This window comes from Meriones unguiculatus, chromosome 21 (genome assembly GCF_030254825.1).
Source record: "Meriones unguiculatus strain TT.TT164.6M chromosome 21, Bangor_MerUng_6.1, whole genome shotgun sequence".
In the NCBI taxonomy this organism is placed as follows: domain Eukaryota; kingdom Metazoa; phylum Chordata; class Mammalia; order Rodentia; family Muridae; genus Meriones; species Meriones unguiculatus.
In genome coordinates, this window is record NC_083368.1 from 26,010,255 (window position 1) to 26,035,043 (window position 24,789).

The 24,789-nt window shown below is 37.0% G+C and overlaps 1 protein-coding gene across 4 annotated transcripts in view; it reads right to left on the bottom strand.

Moving 5' to 3' along the window:
* The window catches only part of Sema3a (semaphorin 3A), a 483,245-nt gene that overhangs the window by 213,225 nt on the left and 245,231 nt on the right, over positions 1-24,789 (bottom strand). For 2 of the 4 annotated variants that reach the window (XM_060374185.1, XM_060374186.1), the window contains one exon: positions 11,225-11,418. The exons of 1 other annotated variant lie outside the window; for it this stretch is intronic. In XM_060374185.1, coding sequence (XP_060230168.1) covers positions 11,225-11,336 — 112 coding nt within the window. In that variant the 5' untranslated portion in view covers positions 11,337-11,418. Of the gene's footprint in view, positions 1-11,224; positions 11,419-12,136; positions 12,436-24,789 lie in introns of those variants that run through there. One more of the 4 variants, XM_060374187.1, reaches the window with a different exon arrangement.

Sequence of the window (24,789 nt, forward strand, 5' to 3'; positions counted from 1 at the left end):
CCTTCCTTGACCCTAGATTGTTAGGTTAGTCACTGTTAACAGATCAATTTGTGTTTGGGGCTTTAATCAGTAGGGATTTCAATACAATTAAAGTATGACTAGACCTAAGGTATGACTAGACTTTGAATATCAGAAAGAATTGTAACCAGGAATGACAGAAAGAAGAATTGTAATTAAGAGTACCCAATTTTGTAATGGGTTAAATGATGACAAGGGCTTGTCTTAACTAGAGGAAATAGCTTACAGGACTTGGAGACTGGACACATATGGGGTCACCGGAAGTAAGTGGACAAGTTAGTAAAACTTTAACATGCCGGTTACCTCTTTTTGTTTTCTTTTTGATTTTCTGCAGACTTTGTTTGACAAAATAACAAATTCTAATTATTACCAAAAGGAACAAGAAATAGTTATTATGACCATTCTCTCATTTTCTAGGTCTGGAAATTTTTTCTCTTCACCTTAGGAAGAATTAACAGAATTTTATTTTGCTAAGTATAACCTTCATTGAATGAGATTTATTTGCATAGTCCAGGAAGATACAGGTTGCAGATTTGTGTTTCATAGGGGACACAGGATCATTTTGGTTTTGTGTCTTGGGATCCATAATTCACACATGGAAAGATAAAAAACAATATTGTATGGAGGGAAACTGAGTTCTAGTTACATCTTGCACATAAAGGTTGAAGGTCCTGAGAAAGAAAATGTTTTATGCATGACTGTGGAGCCTGGACAAGGGCTATGTTCGAAAGCAAAGATTATGGGGATATTCAATGGAAAGGCCTTGGAATATGAATCTTGGTAACTTCCTGGAGTGTCCATGTCTAAGACAGAACATCAGATGAAGTTTGACAATTGTATCAGCAAATAGAAAGTAGTCTGGGAAACTTAGACCTAATAAGCATAAGATGACAGGCTAACCTTAACTGTGAGGGGCTGAAGAAAGGAAGAAAATGACACACAATCTTCCAAGACTATTGCCTCCTCTGGGATTTACATAATTTACTGTTCATGTTTCAAAATTCCAAATTCAATCTAGTATGAAAAAGAGAACAGCATTTTGTGATTTTTCTCACATTAAATTATTACAGTGTTGTGTGCAAATAAAAGTGTATCAAAAATGAATTTCTTGATCTGTAAATAACTCTGAATGTAGTAATCTTTGGTTTGTATTGAAGAAACATGAATCCTAAGCCTGCCCTATCATAATATAGACTGCCTCAAGAGTTTTTATAAGCTTGTTTGTTCTGGAATACTTACTATGTTTTGGGAGGTGAGCTGGAGAAACATCTCAAGTGGTTGCTATGTACAATGTGAGTTAGTATATCCACAATGAGTTGTTTCATATTTAAAGATAAGTGGCTTAAGATGTGGGAATACACAACTGAAGTGCCACAATCTGATGCTATACGTGTGGCTTCCTCTTAAAAGTAAATGGAAAATGTTCTTCCCAACCTGCTGGCAAGATAATAAAACTAAGCAAGCTAAACCACAATTACCTTGAAGAGAAGGTGAAACCATCATTTGAGACAAGTTTAGTTGGTAATCTCATGGAGTTATTGCAGTGAAGCTCCTAGTGTGCATACCTAAATCCAAACTCAGGACTTTGCTTAGAAAGAAACCTCACTTAGGTATCTGGACTATATCCAAAGAAAACATAGGTGTACCCAAGTGACTCGGACCACTGCTGAAAGTCCTTATACAATATGCCACTTGGCCATAGTGATCTCATTTCAGAGCTAACCTAGACACCCACATATTAAATCTACAGAGTGCCTACCCTGCTCTGTTGTAGCTTACAGCTATCCTCTGTATAAAATATATAAGTTATAAATCACTTAGAGCATAACACTGAAAGAAAGAGAACGCCAAAACATAAAGAAGGCTTTGAATGGTGGTAATCACGCCATTCTCTAGTTTTGCCTTCCTAGTCATTCAAGACGGATTTTCTTATACTGTGTTTCAGAAACCCCATAGATACTTCAGTAAATGTGATGACATCTTCCTCCGAAGCCATTCTAAATTATTTTTCAACCAAAAATCAATCCATTCATGCAGAAAATAATAGCTAGGCTATGTGCCTATATATTATCTGTTACATAGAGATTTAGAAACCTTAACAAGTGATTTCTACGAACAAGAAGCCTGCAGAGATCAGACAAAATATATTTTGTTAAGATGCCTCAAAAATTATGGTAAAAACACAGCAATGTTTATTTGTTCAAGAGTTCAAGTTTGAAGATAAAAATTTTTAAATTCATGATACACATCCTGACAGGCCAAGAAGCATTCCTATAACTTGGATTTAACTTCAAGTAAGAACAACTTTATTCTATCTTTACCTGAGTACTTAATGCTTAATAGCTGTGACTTGTGCATACAAGTACATCGGTAGCTAGGGGCCCTTCCTGATACTCCTACTTGGTTGTCAGTTTTTTAAAAATCTTCCATAAAACTTTGCACATTTATTCAGATTACTGATATCAGTCTGTGGAACTCTTAAGAGGTCTAAGGAATTCCTCTCTTCTCAGTTATTTGAGATACAACAGTTAACCAGAGAACTTGAGGTGCATTTTCTGGATTTCTGTGGCTCCTTCATATCAAATTCACTCTCCTGAAAAAGTAAGTGCCCAAGAGCAAGGGTTGATTGATGGAAGGGAGGGATGCTATTTTGTGTTTGTAGCACATTAAGACAAGGGAAGGAGAAAGATTATTGGAGAGAAGGCAACAGCGGTAGTGAGGAACCATTGCTCTAGATAAGCACAGAAGAAGAAGCAAGGGAGGCTCTGAGACGTCACATTTAACAAACTGTCAGAGAGCAAAGCCAGGTCATTGTCCCGTGTGGATGATTAAAAACAATCTCATGTACTGCTGTGTGATGATACTCCTAACCTCATTTGGAGGAGTGATTTTGTTCACAAATACCCAATTCCATTCAGTAAAGAAAATACACTTTTTTTTTTTTACTTTAGCCATGATTTGGTGTAAGATGTCTCCCTTTTTGTTCTTTCTCTCTGCCTCTCTTCCCTTCTTCTATTTCTCTTTCCACGCTGTATGCACGGCAGCAAAATAAGGAAAATAAAAGTATTTATACAAAAGGGATGATAGAATTCTTTCGTTCAATACGTAGAGTCTTCCCGCATTGTCTGGCTATCTATTTCCTATCTCTGAATTATAGATAACAAAATAACCAGATCCTTTCTGGTGTGGACCTAGAATAAGCTTGACTTGCAAGAAGCTACTTTTTATGGAGATGCCCCGTTCTCACATGTTTCCTGAACTAAATGTTCCCAGTGGCTCTTTTTACTCTAGAAGCTAGCTCAACACTTGCTTCCTCTCTAATGTTGTTTTGCTAGTTTCATTTCTGTTGATGTGATAGAACATACTAAAAAACAAAACAAAAAAAATAGAGCGACTTAGGAGAGATAGGGATTTATTTCACCTTTCAATTTTATCTTGTAGCTCATTATTATGTGGGAAATGAGATAGTCATATAACAAACAGTCACATCAAAATCAAGCAGTCTTATAACATCTGCAGTCAAGAATCAAAAAGAATTAATACACACATGGTCACTTGCTTTCTTGCTACTTTCTGCTCAGTTCAATATTTTCCATATGCTGTAGTTGAGGATCCCTTGCCTAGCAAAAAAGCTGGCCCTTCCCATGTCAATTAACTTATAGACATGCCTATAAGAATCCTTATGTAAAACTCTCTTTTGAATGATTTTAGCTTGTGCTTATTCAACAATTAAAATTAACCATCACCACCATACTCTTCAACCCACTGCCTATCAATTCACATATTTGTATATACTAAGGGATTCCCTTTTTTGCAAAAGTTAAACTTTAGATATGACAACAAAGGCTGGCAAATAATTCACAAATTCAGTCAACAATGAGTGACTCTGTTCTAACCACAGAACACATACAAACATCAACTGACAACATCTAACCTTGCAACCATCACAATGTGGCACCACCAAGATGATTCATGTAAGTACTTTCACAGAAGTAAACACTAATTCGACATATTCAAAAGCATTTGTTTAGTTTCCTTATGAACACTCAAGTGGTTCATATTTAATTCATCTACGGACAAATTTGTGATTGTAGCTATAAATTATCACTATAAAGTTTGGTCAACACTGTTTGTCATGCCATATTTAAGCAAAGGGAACCTAAACATGCATGTTTAGCGGGTGACTCATTCAAAGATGAGCTCGCTATGTTAGTGGTCGTTTGTGTTTTACACTAAGATGGTAGGAAATAGAAAGAGCAAACCTTTCTTCATAATTGTCAACAGAATTTTATTTTTGCTTATCGTCCTTTTCTAGTTCAAGTATAAATTGTATATTTTCTTATCCTGGGTTTGACAGAGTCCAGCTTTGTTACTGTTTGGGGATAGTGTGTGAATTCCCTATTTATACAATGTTTATATCTTGGCAGTAGAAAGAGATAGTAGTTGGAGACATTCAAAGTTATTTGTGTTAGATAGCATTCACTGACTTTTTCATATGCTTGATTAAAATTATAGTTGAAAACACAATAAAATTTAAAGGAGTCATTACTTTAAAACTAAAATGGAGTTTTCTAAAAATTTAAGATTCTCAGCTAGCTATTCTGTAATTGTAAGTGATGGGCCAAAATGTGCCATAGACTGGATAAATTTTCCTTATAAGCACATTTTATAATTCACATAATTATGTCCATGTGTAAATTTTACACACAAACACACACACATACAAAACTGCTCTACACTAATCTAATTGTTATCACTATTATGCTCTTTAGGTTGCTTGTCATAGATAATTTCATATTTTATGGGTACATTTTTATATAATTCTCATTTAAATTAAAATGTACTCATTTATTTCATACTTAGAGGCACCTACTTCTACGTGGGAAATGTGCAAATAAGTTTACCCTGAAAAGCACATCAAAATCCTTAGAAAAAAATTTCATCTTCACCAATGCTCCTGTTCAGTTCATGTTATCCTGGTTCTTGTGTTACGTTTTCCAGGTTTGGCCTTTACACTGTTACTCTGTGTGTATTTATCCTAGCAGCCTGCCTATTTCACACTAATGAAAGAGCTGTCACAAATTGCTACTGCCACCTATTAGTGGGAAAGTAGAACTGCAAATCATGGTAATTCCTTTAAGTAGCACCCTAGAAGTCAGGGTAAAGGCCATCTAGAATCACACTTTTTCTTACGGTTTTTTACAACTACTAGTTGATCTTTTCAAAATCAGCTTTAACCTAAGCACTAAACTCAGTACAGAGTGGACATAGTTTTGGAGGTTTGCATATAACTTGGTGAGTATGGATCATATGACTATAGAGTTCTTTCATAAAGTTTGTTAAGTGTAATTATGCCACTATGTAATTTGCCAAGATATAGTAGAAGGACTCAGTAAATGAAAGTTGTTAGCTAATGATCAATCCAAAATTTATTTTCATAGTAGTAAAATTAGAAGATTTAGACAAATACAAGTAAAAAAATCTTGAATTTCCACTAAAAAGACTTTTGAAACTATGATGCATTAATGTTTAAATGAGAAAATTTGGATAAGAAGTTAAAACTCAAAATTTCTCACAGATACTTTAAATTTCATGAAAAAATTAAATTATACTTTTAAGTATACACCCAGAAATATGACCCAAAATTTAGTTTATAAATAGTTAAAAACTTACACTAATGATGTCTACAGCCAACAGTTTAAAATTTATTTTTTCCAATTGGCATGCAAGTAATCATTTCAATTATTTCTTCTGAAATTTATCCCTGAATTATCCTTTCAATTGCATACTTAAGTATAAGTTTTAAAACAATTGACCCTAAATCACATTGTGTCAGTTAATTATATAATTATAATCAAATATCAGAAAACAAATATTCACACCACAGACTCCTGCCTACTTAGTTTTTTAAATAGCTGGAATACTCCTATTGTTTATACCTGTAAGATCTTCAAGGTCATTCCCACAGTGAGGAAGTCAAACATCACATAGTGAAGTCATTTGGACTTCAGGAACAATTATTACAAGTTGTCCTGTTATAAGGTTCTATGGAATGGCTTCACAATCTCAGTGTTTTCCTGTTTCTTAGAGACTATGTTGTATGCAGAGACTCATAGCCAAACTTTGGGCAGAGTGCAGGAAACCTTATGGAAGAAAAAGGGGATAGAAAGATGTGGAGGAAACCGGAGTTCCACGAGGAGATGAACAAAGTCAAACAAACAAACAAACCAAAAACCCTAGGACCAGTCAATAGCCTGCAAAGTTTCCAAGTGGGTTCCCTAGTAAGGGGAGCAGGGGCTGTCTCTGACTTGAACTCAGAGGCCAGTTCTTTGATCACCTCCCCCTGGCAGGAGGGTGGTGCAGCCTTGGCAGGCCACAGAAGAAGACCATGCAGCCAGTCCTGATGAGACCTGATAGGCTAGGGTCAGATAGAAGGGAGGGAGGTCCTCCCCTATCAGTGGACTAGGGGAGGTGCATAGGGAGAGAAGAGGAGGGAGGGTGGGACTGGGTGGAGACAAGGGAGGGGGCTGCAGCCGGTTTACAAAGTGAACAAATTGTAAAACTAAAACAAACAAACAAATAAATAAAAGACTACATACATACTACATACATACATACATACATACATAAAAGACTACGTTTCATATACTGCCACTTGAAAAGTCCACCCACATGTCAGATTTAACACAAATTGGCACAAAATGGATCACAAATCGGAGACTTTCAGGAGCCTTCATTTGATGTCACCAGAGGTGAATGACAGGCTACATTTGTGTCTCATGGTTTGTTCGTCCTCCATCATTTTGTTAGCACACACCTCCTGAACAGGTTTCTCAAAAAACCTAGTTTTCATCACCTTATAATCAAAATTTTCAAATCAATAAATGATTTGAAGGCAAATAAAATTTGGCAAGAAAAGATTATTTTAAGTAGGACTCATCGAGTCAAAGACCCAGTAACATGCAGTGACAATTTGAGAAAGTTGTAAAAAGAATGGATAACTTAGTGATTCTGTGCATGTGTGAGCGCATGCATACTGTGAATGCTCATTTGTAGATGTATTTTACCTGTGAGGGGGTTATTAGTGTAAGGTAAAACTTATGCCATGTTATTATGTATTTCGGAGTTTCTTGCAACATCTTAGTAGGATTTAGAATGTCAACTATGACCTTCTAAATCTGATCTTCTAAATCCTATTAAGATCTAATATACACACATATATATATTTTTTAATACAGTTGTTCTTAACCTTTCTAATGCTGTGACCCTCTAGTACAGTTCTTCATGTTTTGATGACCTGCAACCTAAAAACTATTTTCTTGCTATTTCATAACTCTAATTTTGCTGCTATTATGAATCATAATGTTAATTTTTGATATGCAGAGTATCTGATATGTGACTTCCAAAGGGGTACTGAGGCACAGGATGAGAGCTACTGCTCTCATATTTACATATTTTATATATGTAATTTGCAATGTGTCATTTAAAATAATTTTATCACTAAAATTTAAAATTTTTCACAATGTGGATTGCATAAGTTTCTTTATTCAATAATAAATATTAAGATCAGACATGAAAGTTTATTTACAATAATGGCATATTTATGGAAGTAGCTGTACACAAATATTAATACTTCTTCGGTGAGTGTTTTTTAATTGCAGCACAGGATATAAAGTTGTATAAACTCGCAATCATATTAATTTATTATAAGGTAATCATAATATACGGAGCAATGATACAGCAAATTTTGAAAATTTTGCTAAAAGTTTTAAGTAGTAAAAATATGTTTTCTAACATAAAGATATATACAAATTCTGATTTAACCTGGTAATCTCATTTTCACAAATAATTAAACAAGTTGGTTCCAGGAAAGAGAAAAAAGTGAGCAGATGAGGGGAAAAAAAAAATCTTTGAAATGCCTGCCCTTTACTTAAGTGCTGTTCACTAAGTCCTCCCTCTGAAGGAAAGGTTAAAATCATTGACTTAACCTTTGGATTCAGCGGACACCATCACACTGAGACTTGCATGTGTCTTTGATTTCTTCTCAATCTGAGGCACATCATGTACTGGAAAAAACCATTACATTGAGTGATGGAACATTTGTTACTTGTTTAAAACCCCCCAACCCTTTTCCCCCTTTCTTTTGATTCATACAGGTTTTCCTGAAGATTTCATTGTGCCACACAACCCAGATGACTGATCATAGGATTCCTTAGTATTTCATAAGAGGGGTAAAATGAGACTAGTTTCATTGAGGAAATAAACAATATGTGAAAATTACAAGGAGGAGGATTTGAACATTTAGCCTGTTACAGTTCACACTCTCAAAAAGGGCAGAAGCATCTCTCAGTGAACATTTCTTGAGGATAATTTTTATGTGATGCTGAGATTTACAGAGTTCTCACGTTTTCTTCCCCCACAAGGATTCTAAATCAGACTGGTTCAGAGGAGAAGCCAGCATACCCCATTTTTCTAATATTATCACTTCTCCAGATGGTTCGGAAAACATCTATTCAGCTCCCTTTTCCTAGAAAGTGGAGGCACCTTATTAGATATGTAAGCACATCCATTTCAGAAGCCGCCTGAGTGCCTTTACTTCTCCTCTTTCTCATTTAACATATCAAATCTCTTTCATCTCCTACCAGGCAGGATGACAAGTAGAAAGCAAGCACAGTGATTGCCTGAAAATTCATCTTGGCATCCTGAGCAATGAGAGAGTTAATGGTGGATCTTTGAAGACAAGTGACCATGGGAAATTAAGGTTGGCAGGGATTTAACTCTTCATGAGTCATGCCGCAATATTTTTAAGAGCAATGCAGTAGATATTTTAACTGTGTTTGACATCTAATTAAGTCAGAAAAAAAAAAGAAGCCGATTTGAAAAAAAATCTCTCTTTGACTTAGAGGCAAAGTCTTGACAATTGAATATCAGGCATGTGCTTTGGCAAAACAAGCGTGTGTGTAGAGACAAAAAGGTAATGACACACCAATAAAATGACAGGAGAAAATCTGCTGGAACCATGCCTCGTATTACTTGCTGTTGTCCATTTCACAATTTGTTTTACCAAAGTGCTAAGCTCTTGTTCTATCAAAAGAATTGTTATAGAGCTCTGGAGAAGGTACAGATTTAAAGGGAAGCACAAAAGTTCCGATGAATGGCATAGGGAAAATCTGTAGGATCTGTAGGGACAGAACCACATATGTATCTCTTGTTAATGTATACAGCCCTTGACATCAGACAAGTTTAAATACATTTGTGTATTTAAAAAAAATAGTTTCAATTCAACACTATCTACATAACTTTAAGCATAGACATGACAGGTGCCTCCCCTATGACTGAGAATAATTATTGGCAAGAGAACAAAAGTTGCACAAAATAAGGAAGTATAGTAAACTTTAATAGAAAACTGTCTCTAGGACTCTTGTATTCTTAAAATAGATTTTATTATCTCAAATTGCTAATATTAAATTATAGTATGTAGCCATTCCACATCTTAGGGATTCAAACCTGAGAACCACATTTTTGGAAACTAAAGTTGAATATGAAACTTACAAGGGGTATAAACTTGAAGAGAAAAAAACTATCAATCTAAAGATAGCTTGATGGAAATGTTCTCAATGACACAAATCAAAGTCCAGTGAAAATCTAAATCATTTTACATGCTGTTAAGGTAATTTCAACATAGTTATCATATTAAAACCTAATAGAGACTTAATGAAATACTTAATAGTTACTATGATTTTTCAACACTTATGTATTAATGCAACTGCTTATCTTTCATTAAATTTATTGCGATTAGATGCTCAATGAAATATCAAACTAAATATAACTTTCCAAGTCAACATATTTTATCCTATATTGAGCCCAAATACACACATTATTAGGTGTTTAATTTTCTCATGCAAAGTGTGAAAATTATGCTTCTGTCTTAATTGATATCTCTGTTCACACTGTAGCATTTGGAAAAAGTTATCCTCTATAATGTGAAAATTAGAAATACCTTTCCCCTGTACCAGTCATGTATAAAAAGGAAGCAAGGAAGTGTCTCTAGAAATAGGCAATGCTCTTGGTGTGCCTTGTCAGCTGAATATATAGCAGGGGTACAAGCTACTCAGTGCCCCACCCCCAATGCAAGAAATCTGAGAATCATAGGAAATCAGCACCTTGGGGAGTTGAACTAGAAGAGTTTAAAAAAATGGCTTAATCTTAAACTCCATTTAATAACACCTGAGTTAGAGAAATAATCTCTGCCACCAAAAGTTTTGTACACACACACGCAAGCACACACACACACACACACACTTTAGGAACTGTTTTACCATTACTTTACACATCAGTCTTTGAAATCTATCCAAACAAATATAGAACAAATATTTTCTTTAAAATTGTCATCTGAAAACAAACACACACACGAATTTGTAACAGAAAGTATCATGTGACCTCACAGGGCTTTCTTTTATAAATTTATACTTGTTAAAAAGAAGTTCAGATAACTACCTGTGTCACTGGAGAATAACATTCTTGAATTCTCACTTAACTACATATGGAATTAAATAACATTCTATTTCAAAGGCTAGTTTTGCACCAATTAGAGAAATACAGCCTTTCACCATCATAACACTGTGTGGAAAAACTAGCCTGTTCTCTCCAGTTTATATTCTCTTGGCAAACCAGGGTCTACTGCTTATGCTAAGCATCTGAGTGTCAGATTTGAGCAAACTGAATATTCATGATGACGATTAACCATTTCGTGCCTACAACTAAGAAGACACTGTTCACTGTAATGAGCGGTGCAGGATTATTATAGGTGAGACACGAATATCTATCTATAAAAAAAAGACATTCTTTTCCGTTAGCAGTCGTTTTAAAATATTTCAAAAGCAGCAAAGTGAGAAGAATGAACGGCACATAGGAATGGTCAGGATCAGAAGGTACCCAGATCAGCATGCACGGAGCGAGCACACAGCTCACTGTGGTTAAATGTTCTTTGTTTGCATTTAAGTTGTCACATATCAAACAGAAGACGTGCTTTTGTTGTTGTTGTTGTTGTTTAAGGAAAAGTGTTTAAATTTTCACAGACAATTTCACCAAATGACACCGGTTTCCTGGGTTAAACTAAAGCTTTGATGGTTAGGGTTGGGAGTTCAAGGAAAGAAAGGAGGAGGCATTACAAAGCTAGTCAAATAAAAGAAAAAGAAAGCTTTACCTTTGTACGATAATTTCAATCTTGGCACATTGTTCCTTCCGTTTGCATAGTTTGCTCTCGCTGTAAGTAATACACCCCAGAAAAGACAGGCAATTCTAGTGAACCAGCCCATGCTGCAGACGCTGGAGGTCCCTGAGCTGCTGCAGCTTTCCTTCCTGTATTGTGCGGCCAGAGAAGTTCAAACAATCTGGAAACTGGAGGTAACAGGTGATTTAGGTCAGTTTCATTCATAAATGCAGACAATCAAGACCTCATGGCAACACTAACGTCTCTTCTTCTGTAACAGTCACGGAATCACAGAAACTTCAAGCCCTCAAAAAAAAAAAAAAAAAAAAAAAAAAATCGAGCCAGGCACCGGATAATGAGGCACAACTGTTGTGTGGAAAGAAGAAGAAGAAAAAAAAAATTAACAAGGGCTGCGGCAGTGGCGCTTAAGAAGCAGTTCCTTTTATCTCCGCTCCGCTGATAGCCGGTGGCAGACTCTAATCCTGCTCCTTCTCCCTGCTTCATTCGGCTCCGAGGAAGCAGAATGAAAGGGAAACAGAGAAAGAGAGAGGGAGAGGAGAGAGGGGGAGCCAGCAGCCCCGAGCAGCGCGGACTTTTCCTGTGCACAGGCAGGGAAAGATGACACAGGATCCCGCGGACAGGTTTTCCCAACACTCACTAGACGCGCTGACAATGGGAGAAGAGCAGCGAGCTCAGCCCACTCCCTTTCCCTCTTGTCACACAACACATGCAAAAAACATCTCGCAGAGATTAGAGCCGGGAGCAGAACCCTCCGGCGTGCCTGGGAGAGGCAAGGGGCTATAAATTTACCTCCAGAGGCAAGCGCTGTTTTATAGCCATTTTGGGGAGCAATTGTGATTTAAAAAAAAGAAAGAAAGAAAGAAAGAATTGAATTTGGCTACCTACAGAATTTACAGTCCATGCTCATTATACAACCTCGCTGAACTTGTACTGAGTCTCTCTCTCTCTCTTTCTCTCTCTCTCTCTCTCTCTCTCTCTCTCTCTGTGTGTGTGTGTGTGTGTGTGTGTGTGTATCCCTCTCATCGGTGTAACTTTAACCACGGAAGGTTTTAAAGCCCCCTTAGAGATTATTCCCGCCTCCACACAGCCCCCCGTGGGTTCAGCCACCCCCTTTCTGCTCTACAACAAGTGTAGTGAAGAAATTCCTTGGAAAGCCCATATAAACGATCAGCTCAAGACAAATATAGGTCCACTGAGAATTATAAATTACAACAGGGGATTCGCAAAAGGATACTCCAAATTTGAAAGTGCCGGTGGTGGGGCAGCTTCTGGAAAGCACTGGAGGACTCTGGGAAGCAGCACCTCTCATTAATTAGATCTCCTTCCCTAGGGCTGGCTTCAAGGGCAGAGGAGGATGGCAAAGTTCACAAAAGTCCCTGCTGAGTGTCAAGGACCCAAAGTAAAAGAAAAGCGTGTTCCTGTGTCTTCCTGAACTGGTGAGGGGTAACTCAGTTCTCTGTGGGGCACAGTCGTGTATTCAGAGACCCGATGAACCTCATTACTTCTTTACAATACAGGCATGCTGCCTGTGGGGTCTACGTGTTCTCTTTCACTCATCTTTCAAGATTCCTAAAATCTAACGGTATTATGGGATCTGGGTAAGACTTGTATAAAAGCTATAAGAGAACACCCTCTGCATTTCCTGAAACCTTCTCTGCCCTCCCTTTTCTTCCACTGCCTCTCAACACTTGAAATCCAGAAGAGAATTCCTGCCTGATGATATGAATATTTCTTGGCGGAAAAGGAGAGGGCTACTCTCACAATCAAAAACCCAAACACTTTCGGAAAGTGCTCATAAAAGTTACTGAGCATAGCCATGGTAACTTTCCTGCTGTCTATAGACCAACAGGATTCTTCCCCTGACCTCTGCATGAATGGAGGAGGAGGACTAAGGGGGGAGGAGGGGGAAGGGAAGAGAGATTGATTTGTCAAACAGATCTTATTGTATTTGTCAGGTCCTGAAAGCCTATTGATCAGTTAGTATTGTCAGGAATATGAACTCCAAAATCATGTTGACTTTACTGATCCCACCCTTGTTATCCTGAGGACTTTTCACGCTTTAGGCAAGGGATTAAGGCTACAAATGACAAGAGGCTTGTCTGTTTGCCTCTATAGACACTCATCCTGCAAAGGAATTCAGGCCACTTTGGGATTATCTAGAGGATTCCAATAGTGAATTATCCCATCTAAACACCACTGCTACTACTTTAAACACTTCACCTTTCTATTCAATTTATTCTTTAAATGTATTGAGCTATCTCTAACATGTTTATTTTGTAAATCAGGAGAGTATGTTTATTTTTACCAACACACAGCAAGATAGACTAAGGTGTACCCAATTTGACTGTTAAAAGTCTAATCTTGGAAATTTCTAAATGTTCCATGGGAAATAATAGTAAGTAAATTGCAATGAAAAAGGTCAGATTAAATCTATAGGAAGAACATTGCATCTAGTATTTGAAAAACAAAACAGGAGAACATTATTAAATTGTACAGAAAAAATAATTTAAACTGAAGTTGATGTCTGGAATTTGATACACAAATAAGTTCATATAACCAAACACCTGTATTCTCATAATTTTGATGCAATTAATTTGGAGCAACATAAAAGCCTTCAGATCTTAGACTACTGCTGTTATCACACCTGACTTTGGCAAGATTAACTAAAGTTGATATATAATATATATATATATATTATATATTATAACAATATGTATGTGACATAAAATATATGTAACATTATATATATATATATATATATATCCCCACCAAGAAATAATTACATTTAAGCCCTTTTCTTAGCCGCAGTAAAAGCAAGACAGGAGTATATATTTGCTGGAGTCTGGCAGAGCAACAAGGACTCAGCTGCAGGTGTGCCAATGTGGATTTTGAGTCATTCCTCCAACTGTTACTCCTCACTCCAAGAACCTGTGGCCCAAGGCATGACTTGTTTGAACCTGCTGAGTGTACCACCAAAATTCCTGACTTTTTTTTTTGTCTGTATTTCCTACCGCAGCTAAAATTCAAAAGTACTATATTGCTCTTTTAATACTGAATTTTAAAGTATAGAAAAATACCCTTTATTTCACATGAAAGCATTCTATTTTCAGTTGCATTCTACTCCATGGCCTGTGTCTTGTACCACAATTAAGTCTATTTGGCAACTGAGCTCCTAAGGCTTCTGAGATTTCAAGTTTTCAGATGGAAGAGCTGCCACTTGTTCATTTGATCATGCTGGGCTGCCTAGAATGAGGTTCCCGTGCTTTCATTGACAAGTAACTCTGTCGCTTTTAGCCTCCACCCCATTCCATATCGAGATAGACCATGGAGCGTCACGATTTCCTGAGTGCTGTACCTGGTTTTCCAGAGAGACAGTGCTTCCAACCTCACAACAAGGTAGGTAACTTCTAGGATTTCAATAAAGACACAGGTAGTTCCAGAAGTTACTTGTTAAAATATTTCTTTTATGGAGAGATGATTTTTCTTAGGTAAAATTACCTGTCTATTTTAAAGGGCACATTTATATTTTGGTATTATAAAATAACTTGAAATGGCAAAAAAAAAAAAAAACCCAACAGTGTTATTTTTAATCAAAAATTTAAGGCTGGGAGCTTATTCCGTTGCTAAAGTATGTGCTGTGAAATTATGAGGACCTGAGTTCAAATCCTTAGCACCTATATTAAAGCACATTATGGAGGCTTATAGCTATAACTGTAGTACTGGACAGTGGAGGGGGAATTGTAACAGGTGGATGCCTGAAGCTCCCTGGCCAATCAGTCTGCTCATCAGTGAGGTCTAGACTCAGGAAGAGATCCTTGTCTGGAAAAATGAGGTGGGGACAAACAGAGAGTAGTGTCAGCTCTGGCCTCCACAGGACTCCCAAGGGCATATGCACAATCACCCTCACACTCCTTCTTTCACAAAACACACACAGCATCAAACACAAAACACACAGTCACACACGCATATACACAACACCCACACATAAATCACACAGACAACAGTCACATACACAGATAATAACACATATACACAGCACACATAAGAGACACAGACACTCAAAACACAGTCTCCCCCCACACATGTACCAACAGACACAGCCTCACACACAAAACACACAGTCACACACACAACACACAGAGAAAACACACACACAAAACACACACACAAATACCCAGCATTTTCCTTTGTAGTAGGTAAAGAAGTTTGCTTCATCTGTAAACAAAAGAATGCAAAGACAGAGCATGTTTTGAATGTATTGCAATGATTTAGTGGGTAAAATACACTTAGTATTAGGGTAGACCTGGTGGGACAAGTGTACTTAGAGTCTGATTTCATTATGATCACAGCAATTTCCTCCAAATGTGACACTACCAGAAAGTAGTGACTTCTTTAAAGAAATTTACCTAATTAAAGAATTGTTAAAAAGTTAATTACAGATTTTCTAACTTAGACTAAAAAGACAACCAAATTTTATGTTTCTTCCCAAGATGTTTTTTACTGGGAATACAGATGCAGTTAAAAAAAAAAAAAAAAAAAAAAAGGCTTGTCTTTGCTCTGCATTGAACTTGCCGCACATTGAAAAAGTGTTCATTTTGCAAATAAACTGAAGTAATAAATGTTAAATCAATGCAGAAAGAGATAAGAAACTGACAAAAATTTACACTGTTGCTGTAGATCATGAAAAAAAAAAACACAGATAATTAAAGCTGTAAAAAACAAAAATCACCGGGAAAAGGTGACCATCTCTCTCCTTGAGAGTTTGTTTAGTGGGACTAGCAGGTGGGGTTTGTTAACATAGTTACTATGTCTGAGTGGGGAAAGGAAGAGGAGGCTAGAAAAATAAGCTGAAATTATGATTTGTGTCTAAATTGCTCAAAGTGTCTTAGGAAAATATTTTGATTGTTTGTTCTGTTTTTGAAATTATTTTAGAACATTTTTCTCATTTTCGTAGTCTACTGTTTTATCAAGTCAATCCATAACATATTAACATTTCAAAAATGTTTTAAAAAGGTGTTTCTTTTAACTTTGTCATCCTTCCGGCTCTTTTGCTAGATCATCTCCTAAACGAATGCAGTGTTCCCTGCTATGAGATTATGAAAGGAAACCGGACACTGGGACACTGAAAATACCTGGTGCTGGTGGTTTCTAGTGATTATCTCCACCTCAACGGCAAGGGAACAAGAAAGTTTTCAAGTGAGACAAGAATCCCATTGTTACCAGTGTTTAGCAGAGGCTCAGCAGTGAGCTGGAAAAGAGGCAGCATCTGCAGAATCTAAATGACAAGAGCAGGTTGGCCCCTGAGAGTTTCAGGATATGAAGTTATTCACTCTTTGCTTCCGAGAGGCATATCACACACGTGCTGGCTGAATAAATAAATAGCTAGATCTACCCTAAATAGGCAGCGCGTAGCTGGCAACGTCGCACAAAGGACCACTTTACATTTGACTCATGCAAAGGAGATGCAGAGTGTCTCTCTCAACCTCTGAGCAGATTGTTACACCTCAGATGTGAGTCTGCTACAAGCTATATTCAGGGAGCCAGGTGAATGAAAATGTTTTTCAGTAGTTTAAGATTGATAGTGACAGGGAACAAAAACTTCTAAACAGATTCAAACTGCTACAGGAGGGAGAGTTTATTTTAATGGCAAAACCAACCATTTGGTGACAGTGATTCCTAAACTATCATGAAGTTAATTTTTCAGGATCACAGACTTCCCCAAATTGTAATAGGTAAAAAGACAAAGGCTATGACTTTTTTTTAATTTTTATTTTTTTTGTATTAGTCACAGGTTATTTACTTTGTATCCCAGCCTTAGCCTCCTCCCTCATTCCCTCCCAATCCCATCCTCCCTACCTCATCTCCTCCCTGCTCCTTTCCAAGTCCAGTGCTAGGGAAGGACTTCCTCCCCTTCCATCTGACCCAGGCTTATCAGTTATCTTCAGGACTGGCTGCTTGCTAGGCCACAGAGGAGGACAAAGGCTATGTCTTATTCTTTCCTGTTGCATTTTGCTGCCAATGAAAAGAATACAATCTCACATGGCCCAGGCCTCTTCTCATTGTTGTTTGTTGTTGTTGTTGTTTTCTTTTGTGCTAAGGGGCAGTGCTACAACCCCGGTTCCTGTTGCAGCTTTGGCTGCAACAGCAGCTGCCAGAGTATAGGACAGCTTATAAAATGCCTTGTTTATTAGTTAACAGTGGCTTTTATTATTCACGAGGATTTGTGAAGAAAATGTAGTCACATTTTTCTTCAGTGCGTATCGACAAAAATTAAACACTGAAAAATAAAATCAATTGACTTGACTTCATTTTCTTTCCCTGTTGTATCAAAGTAACAGCACTCAATCTATGGCTGTTTATCTTCTTAGGTGACAGATACAAGTACAAAAGGTTTGAGTTGAAAATTTGGATAAAACAGTGATTATTCACTTGATAGTTTTTCTTAAAATTTACACATGACTTAAGAGACTTAGCTAACTTAAAAAACCACAAAATCTAATTGAATTCTATAATTCTCCTTTGAGACAAAAATAATGTCTACAATACACAATTGTTTTCTCGAACAGTTTTTAATTGTATTAGCTCAACTAAGGCATTGCCAGTGAACCAACATAACATGTCAATTGGCATGAAGAAAGTCATATAGTTTATTTATATTCTCTTTACTTTAAATGATGGAAATGTCTTTTTCCTTTTATTAAGCATAATCTTTCAAACAACATATTCTAATCAGATTTAGCCTTCCCCAGTTCAACTTAGGTCCTCCCTGCCTGCTCACACATCCATCTCAAGGCTTCCTTCCTCTCTATCTTTATAGAAAACATACAGAATAAAAAGGAGCAAGCAAACAACAACAAAAGTTAAAGCATGAGAGGCACACCCACAAAAGAAACCCACAAAATCAGAAACCATACTATACAAGCAAAGGACTGGTAAGAAAAAAATGTCCCAACAAAGCGATATGAAAAAGAAAAAAAAAAAAGGCTATAAGATACTATTTCATGTTGACCATCTACGGCTGGGCATGAAGCCTACCTTGAGGTGTGGTTTATGTGCCCAGTGAAACGCTCTGGGAGAAAACTATTTTTTTCCTTTGCAAGCAGTTATTAATTGGAGGTTGCTTCTGGGTTAGGGGTGAAAGCCTTCCCCTTCTCAACCTTGGGTCTCTGCCTGACTTGAACCTGTGCAGCCCTGCACATGCTGTCACACGGTATGTGAGTTCATATCAGTCAGGCGAGTTGTGCCCAGAAGACACTGATTCCTTGGTGTCATCCATTCCCTCTGACTCTTATATTTCCACCTCCTCTTCCTCTACATTAGCTTCTTGACTACTGAGGAAAGCTGTCTAATGAAAACATCTTATTTAGGACTGAATGTTCCGAAGTCTCTCGCTCTCTGTACATTGAGCTGGTGGGCATAATTCTTATTTATTGCTTAAATTTTTATTTGTGAGACGTTAGACATTTTTGATAGATTTGAACAAAATGGCGACCACATTTAATAACACACTGCACTTTGAAAACTGTTCAGATAATGTTTATAAGATGTTCTCATAATTCTGAGGTCACTCATGTAGTAATTAGCTATATTTTTGTCATTCCATAGTGTATCATGCTTCAGAACGTTACAAGGCACATACTGAATACATTCAACTTTGTCAACAATTAAAATGATGTAGTTAAAATAACCTGCTTTTTGTAATGTTGAGTTGACTTCTATGTTTGCCACTGTAAATTCAATGGTACCACGAAAGCTACTTCAATCCCAAGTAAAAAAAAAAAAAAAAAAAAAAAAAAAACTTATTGAAATATGTATGAAACTGAATGGACCAAGCTAAAAAAGTAGTAGCCTATCTCTTGGTCTTACAGCATGAGTTTTTAAGTCCTTGCAACAGTATACTCTTTGGAATGTTCAATTTGGTTGAAGAATCACATTTTATATATGATTCTTTATAATCAAACCCAATAACCATTAGAAACAATTCATTTGCCTGTTCTCTTGCATTGGTTCTTTGGTGATTATCCACTCATTCAATAACACATGCTAGTCATGATAGCTAGGACCAATTGCAAAGTTTTAAGGATAGTAACACATATCCCAGTAATAAATGTACCCACATCAGTTAAGCTCTCTTCCCTTCTGTAAGTCATATAGGTCATTTGCAAAAATGTTTTTAGCCTAATTTGTCTGCTATGATTAATTTTTAATATTTCCAATGCTAAATTATTTTATCCATTCCTATATCTGTTCTCATTACCTCTGGACATACCTTCCTTATTATAGTGGAAGCTTCTAGCTAAAGAGAGGTCTTTCATATTACTTTGATGAGTTACTTATGATTTCTGGCCATCTTTTCCCTTAGAGTGAATTGGCCTATGTCCAAATTTGCATTGTGGCCTTGAGATAGAAAACCTTAAACACACAAAGATAAAGCCTTGCATAATTTTTAACAAAACATTTCAATTGTTTTGGGAACTCTGTTGTTCCAGGTTTCTATGATTCTGACTGCAGAGATTTATTCTAGTCCATATTTATTTTTTCATTATACATTTCACAGTCAACTGTGATTTCAAGGTGAACACAAACCATTTTCTTTTATGTTCTACGGAGTATTTTTACATTGAACAAAGTATATCTAATAATCAATGAATAAATTGCTTAATTAGTTAACAAGATCGATAAATATATGTTAGACACTGAAAGTATTATATTCCAGATGTTTCACAATTTTAATAAACAGTTTGGTACAAATTGTCCTTTTGTAGTTTTAATTATATTAGCTTTTATGCGTTTGCCCATTGGAAAGTAGACACAACATAAGCTGGAATTCAATCCATTCCTTTAAGTGCTATTAAAGTAATTGGTAATACATTTAGATGAAGTTGGTGTTTCCTTCCAAGCATAGAAACTTCATTGTATCATTTTTATTATGTTTCTACAATTATGTATCCCTTAAGTGAAAGACCTCTCTTCAGAATTATTGTGCCTTATAAAATATCACTGTATGTTGCAAATTAAGATGATACTTAAAATGAGTTTTTCATAAAGTTCCTTAATCTATAGTGTTTTGAAGTAGAAATCAGCTCTTTAGTATATTTTTGACAGCACATTGTATAATAAAACAGAAAATCATCACATTAAAGTTGGACACGGCAAACCAACAGAAGGAAAAGAGCTCCAAGAGTAGGCATAAGAATCAGAGACACACTTGTTCACATCCTCAGGCATCCCATGTAATTACTAAACTGAAAGTTATACTATACATGCAGAGGACCTGGTACAGACACAGTAGTCCTGTGCTTGCTGCGTCAATCTCTGTGAGTTCATATGAGCTTTATTCCGTTGATTTAGAAGGCCCTGTTCTCTTGGTGTCCTAAAGGCCCACTCCATAAGATGGAACCCATTCCCAGCATTAAGTGGGTTACCAAAAACCAGAGACTGGATAGCCTAGAGACCTAGGGTAAAAGCAAATACTACTGGTCTAAAAAAAGTTACAATAAAATTATTCCTGGTGATATTCTGCTATACTCATACATTGGTGCTTTATTCAGCCATCATCACAGAAGCTTCCTCCTCCAGCAGATGGGAACAAACAAAGAGACCCACAGCCAGACGTTACACAGAGAGAATTGGAACACACAGCTGTAAACAAGATGTCTCCATCAAATCCCTCCTTTCAGAGCTCAGAGAACACCAGGAAAGGGGAAATGGAGTGTAAGAGTCAGAAAGGATTGAGTTCTTTAGTTTGTTATCATTATTATTTTAGTTTAAGAATTTGATTAAACATTTAGTTCGTTTAATAAACTGTCAGCTAACATGTGTAAAGTCTGGTGTTCAATCACCAGTATCTCATAAGCTGGGTGTGGCAGCACATGCCACAACTTGGGAGGTGCGGGCAGAAGTACAAGGTCATCTTTGGAACATAGAAAGTATCCCGCCATCCTGAAAGGGATGCATGAGATCTTCCATCAAACAAACTAACATGTCTAAGAATGAGGCTCATACAACCCTCTAAAATAGAGATAGCACGTTTGTCATCACCTACTATAAGGACAATCATGACGCCAGCATCCCTCCATAGTGTTCTCTTGCAGACAAGGAGCCTTATGTAGTCATAGCCTTTGGCCAGACACTCATGTATCAGAACTGAACATGGCACAAGGAATTCATATAGATATTAGTTAGAAAAAGCATGATTCTGAAATGGCGTTTTACAGAGCAATTCTTGAGAATTACTGTAGTGGGTACCACAGAATTTATTGAAGCAAGGAAAGATCTTGGCTGTTATTGACCTTGTGTGCTGAAAAACATGTCCTTTGCTTGTTGCATTTTAAGGTTTTCAATGCAAAGGAATTTGCATATCCTGTACAATGTATTTGACCATAAAGGATAAGATGATACAAATAAAGATGTGAACAGTAGAGGGGGATGCAACGAACACAGAAACCATGACCTAGACAAGCAAGCATGAGGTTGCCTTTGTTAATCAGCCTTGCAACTGCCAGCAGCTGCAGTTTGAAGGAGGATGACATTTCACTACTTAACAAATAGCTGGTGACTCACTTGGCCAGATGTGTATATGTGATTCTCCACCATTCACAGCATGCATAGTATAGAGGAGAATGGCAGTTCTTTTGCTAAGTCAAGCCTTAAACTGTGAGAGGACTCATTATTAGTACTGACTAAATCCTCCATGTGTGACTGGGTCTTAATAACCTAAGTTACAAGCCTCGTGAGCTAGTATTATTTATGTTTCAGGAGAAATTATTTTCCCAGATAAGTGCCATACTTAACTTTAGGAAGCAGAGAAGTTAGGGTCAACGGGTGAAACACCTGTACAATTATTAAGGGGATATCTCCTGCTACTATTTATATTTTATGTCATTACATCTCACAGGTCAATAGCTCTCTTTAGTGTTTTTAACTGTTCAACATGTTTTGTTTCATGCTGTTTTTGGAACTCTAGGGAATCCTGATTGGCTGGTAAATAAGTTAATTTTCCATCCTGGTGGAATTTGTACTGTAATAGCTTCAACAGGAGCCCTTCTACTTTCCCTTTCAGCATTCTGTTGCAATGCACAGGCAGAATAATAAGACAATGCTTAATATCATGTTATCAGTTTATCACAAACCATCACCTTTAATCACAAGATCAGTGATACAGATGATATCGTAATTTAAATAGTAACACATTATTTTCATTTTTTCTTGATAATTATCGAAATTCCTAAAAACAGTACAAAGTATGAATGTCTTTGCCTTCTGAATAAAATTATTATTTTATTCCTAAGAACAGTCCATAGCAAGGCTTTCTGAAAATACTGGCAGTTAGCAACAGGGTCAAATATAGTTAAAAAGAAATCATGTTGTTTTCAAATTCACCTTATTGTACATTTTTAAAAATACAGTGTTTTGAATGTGAATTCAGTGAATGTGGAAAGTGGCTTCACCTCTCTCTAAATTGAGTCTATCGGAAGGAGGCTCAGATGTCACTAATTATTTTATAGGAATAATCATGTCGAAGCTTTAAACAAGCGAAAGCTTTAGTATACGTTAGGACCGGCATGCCAGGATGAAAACGAGAACCCTTCGGCTGAAGCAGAGCTGATTGAGTTACACTTAACAGGATGCAGGGCATGGCGCTTGAGCTATCTAACGGGGGTGAGCTGTTTGCCACCCCAGAAGCGCGATCGGGTTTCCTCTGCCCCATGCACTTTCAGAAAGCTTTCGCAAAAATCGCCATGATTGACACTAGGGCACTCTTCCCGTTGCGATTTAGTTGAATGTTAATATTGCCGGAATAAATGTACACTGTCAAAGTATTAGAAAAGAAAGTAAAATAATCCAACCTTTCACTTTGGTGAGTCTTAAAATGCTTAGTTTATACTGTAGAAGCTAAGGTGGCCTATTATTTACACAAACTTTTCTCTCTCTCTCTCTCTCTCTCTCTGATTGCTGTTGAATCTTTATTTTCTATTTTCATTAAGTGAGTTTGAAATACATTCTACAGATCTTTCTTGTTCACATGTGAAATGAGTGACTGGGTATGATCGAATGAAGAAGTAAGATATATTTGCCAGGGTAAAAATATACTAAATATGTCATTCCCTAGTGTTATCTAGCACCAGTTTAGCTATCCCTCTCTTTTTATGCAATGTGCTTTAACTGTGGGCAGCCAGGCCCTGATTCTGCACTGTAAGCTAAACCTCTGCACAGACACATTGTGTCTGGGGCATGTGTGGAAGTACTCACTGTGCCAGTAAAGTCAGATTTCAGGAGCTGTTTTATCTAACATCACAGTTTTGATTCCAGGGCTTCACTGGTGAGGCTCATATGACCTGCTCTCTGTGATTCCCTTGTACAGGTCCTTTCAAACAATGGACCTCAATACATTTGAGTGCATGGCTCTCCAACTCTAGTTAGTTCTGGGGCGATGTAGGATTGGCAGTAAGAAGCAAAGCTTGGCTGTCAAATTTCTTGTATTCAGATGAACAGCCAATGCAGGGATGAAAATAATTTTTGAGTGTTTTCAGAGATCCTATCTTGCTGTCAACACTTTCAAAGTACTCAGTAACTCCAGAACTTATTAAGACTGATCTGGAAAACAAAGTACTAGATTCAGAAAACAGGTCACTGGTTACTTTTAAACTCTAGAATGATAGAAGTTCATTGGGCATAGGTCTGGCATAAAGGAGTTTCTTTTTTTTTCCTTTTTTTTCACAGTTCTCTCAACCACAAGCTAAGAATCAGGTGTTGCAAAACTTAAGAGGTAAGTCCTCTTCCTGTTTAAGTAGGTGTGGGAAAAACATGTCTCCCTTTTCTCAAGAGGTCAGTGGGGATGTTGATACAAGACATAGATTTCCTCACAACTACTGTGCAATAAATGACTGTTGGTAGGAAAGACAGAATGTATACAAGTTGAGGCCCTTAAAACAATGACACAGTGAAGAGAATGACGTTATGTGTTTTTCTTCTCAAGCTTATTATTATTTTTTTTGTATATGCATGTGTATATATATATATATATATATATATATGTAAGGGCATATATATATATATGTGTGTGTGTGTGTGTGTGTGTGTGTGTGCTCACACATGTACACACATGTGTGGCTATTTATATAAGCATATATGCTTGTTCTCTGTTGCTGTGATAAGACATAATGACCAAGATAATTGATAGAAAGGAGGGTTCATTTAGGTTGTGGCTTCAGAGGGATAGAAGTCCATCCTGCCAGGCAAGCATGGAACTAAACAGACAAGGTGGCTAGGGCAGAAAGCGCAGAGACTGCATCTTTAAGATCAAATGGGAAAACGAGAGAGCAACCTGACAGTAACACAGGGCCTTAAAGTGTCAGAGCCAGAATCCAGTGTTTCCTCCAGCAAGGGTGCTCCTCCTACTTCCAACAAGGAAACTACTCCTCCGGCAAGGGTGCTCCTCTTTTCTCCAGCAGTGGTGCTCCTCCAACTTCCAACAAAGATGTTCCTTCTCCCTCCAGCAATGGTGCTCCTCAACTTCCAACAAGGATGCTACTTCT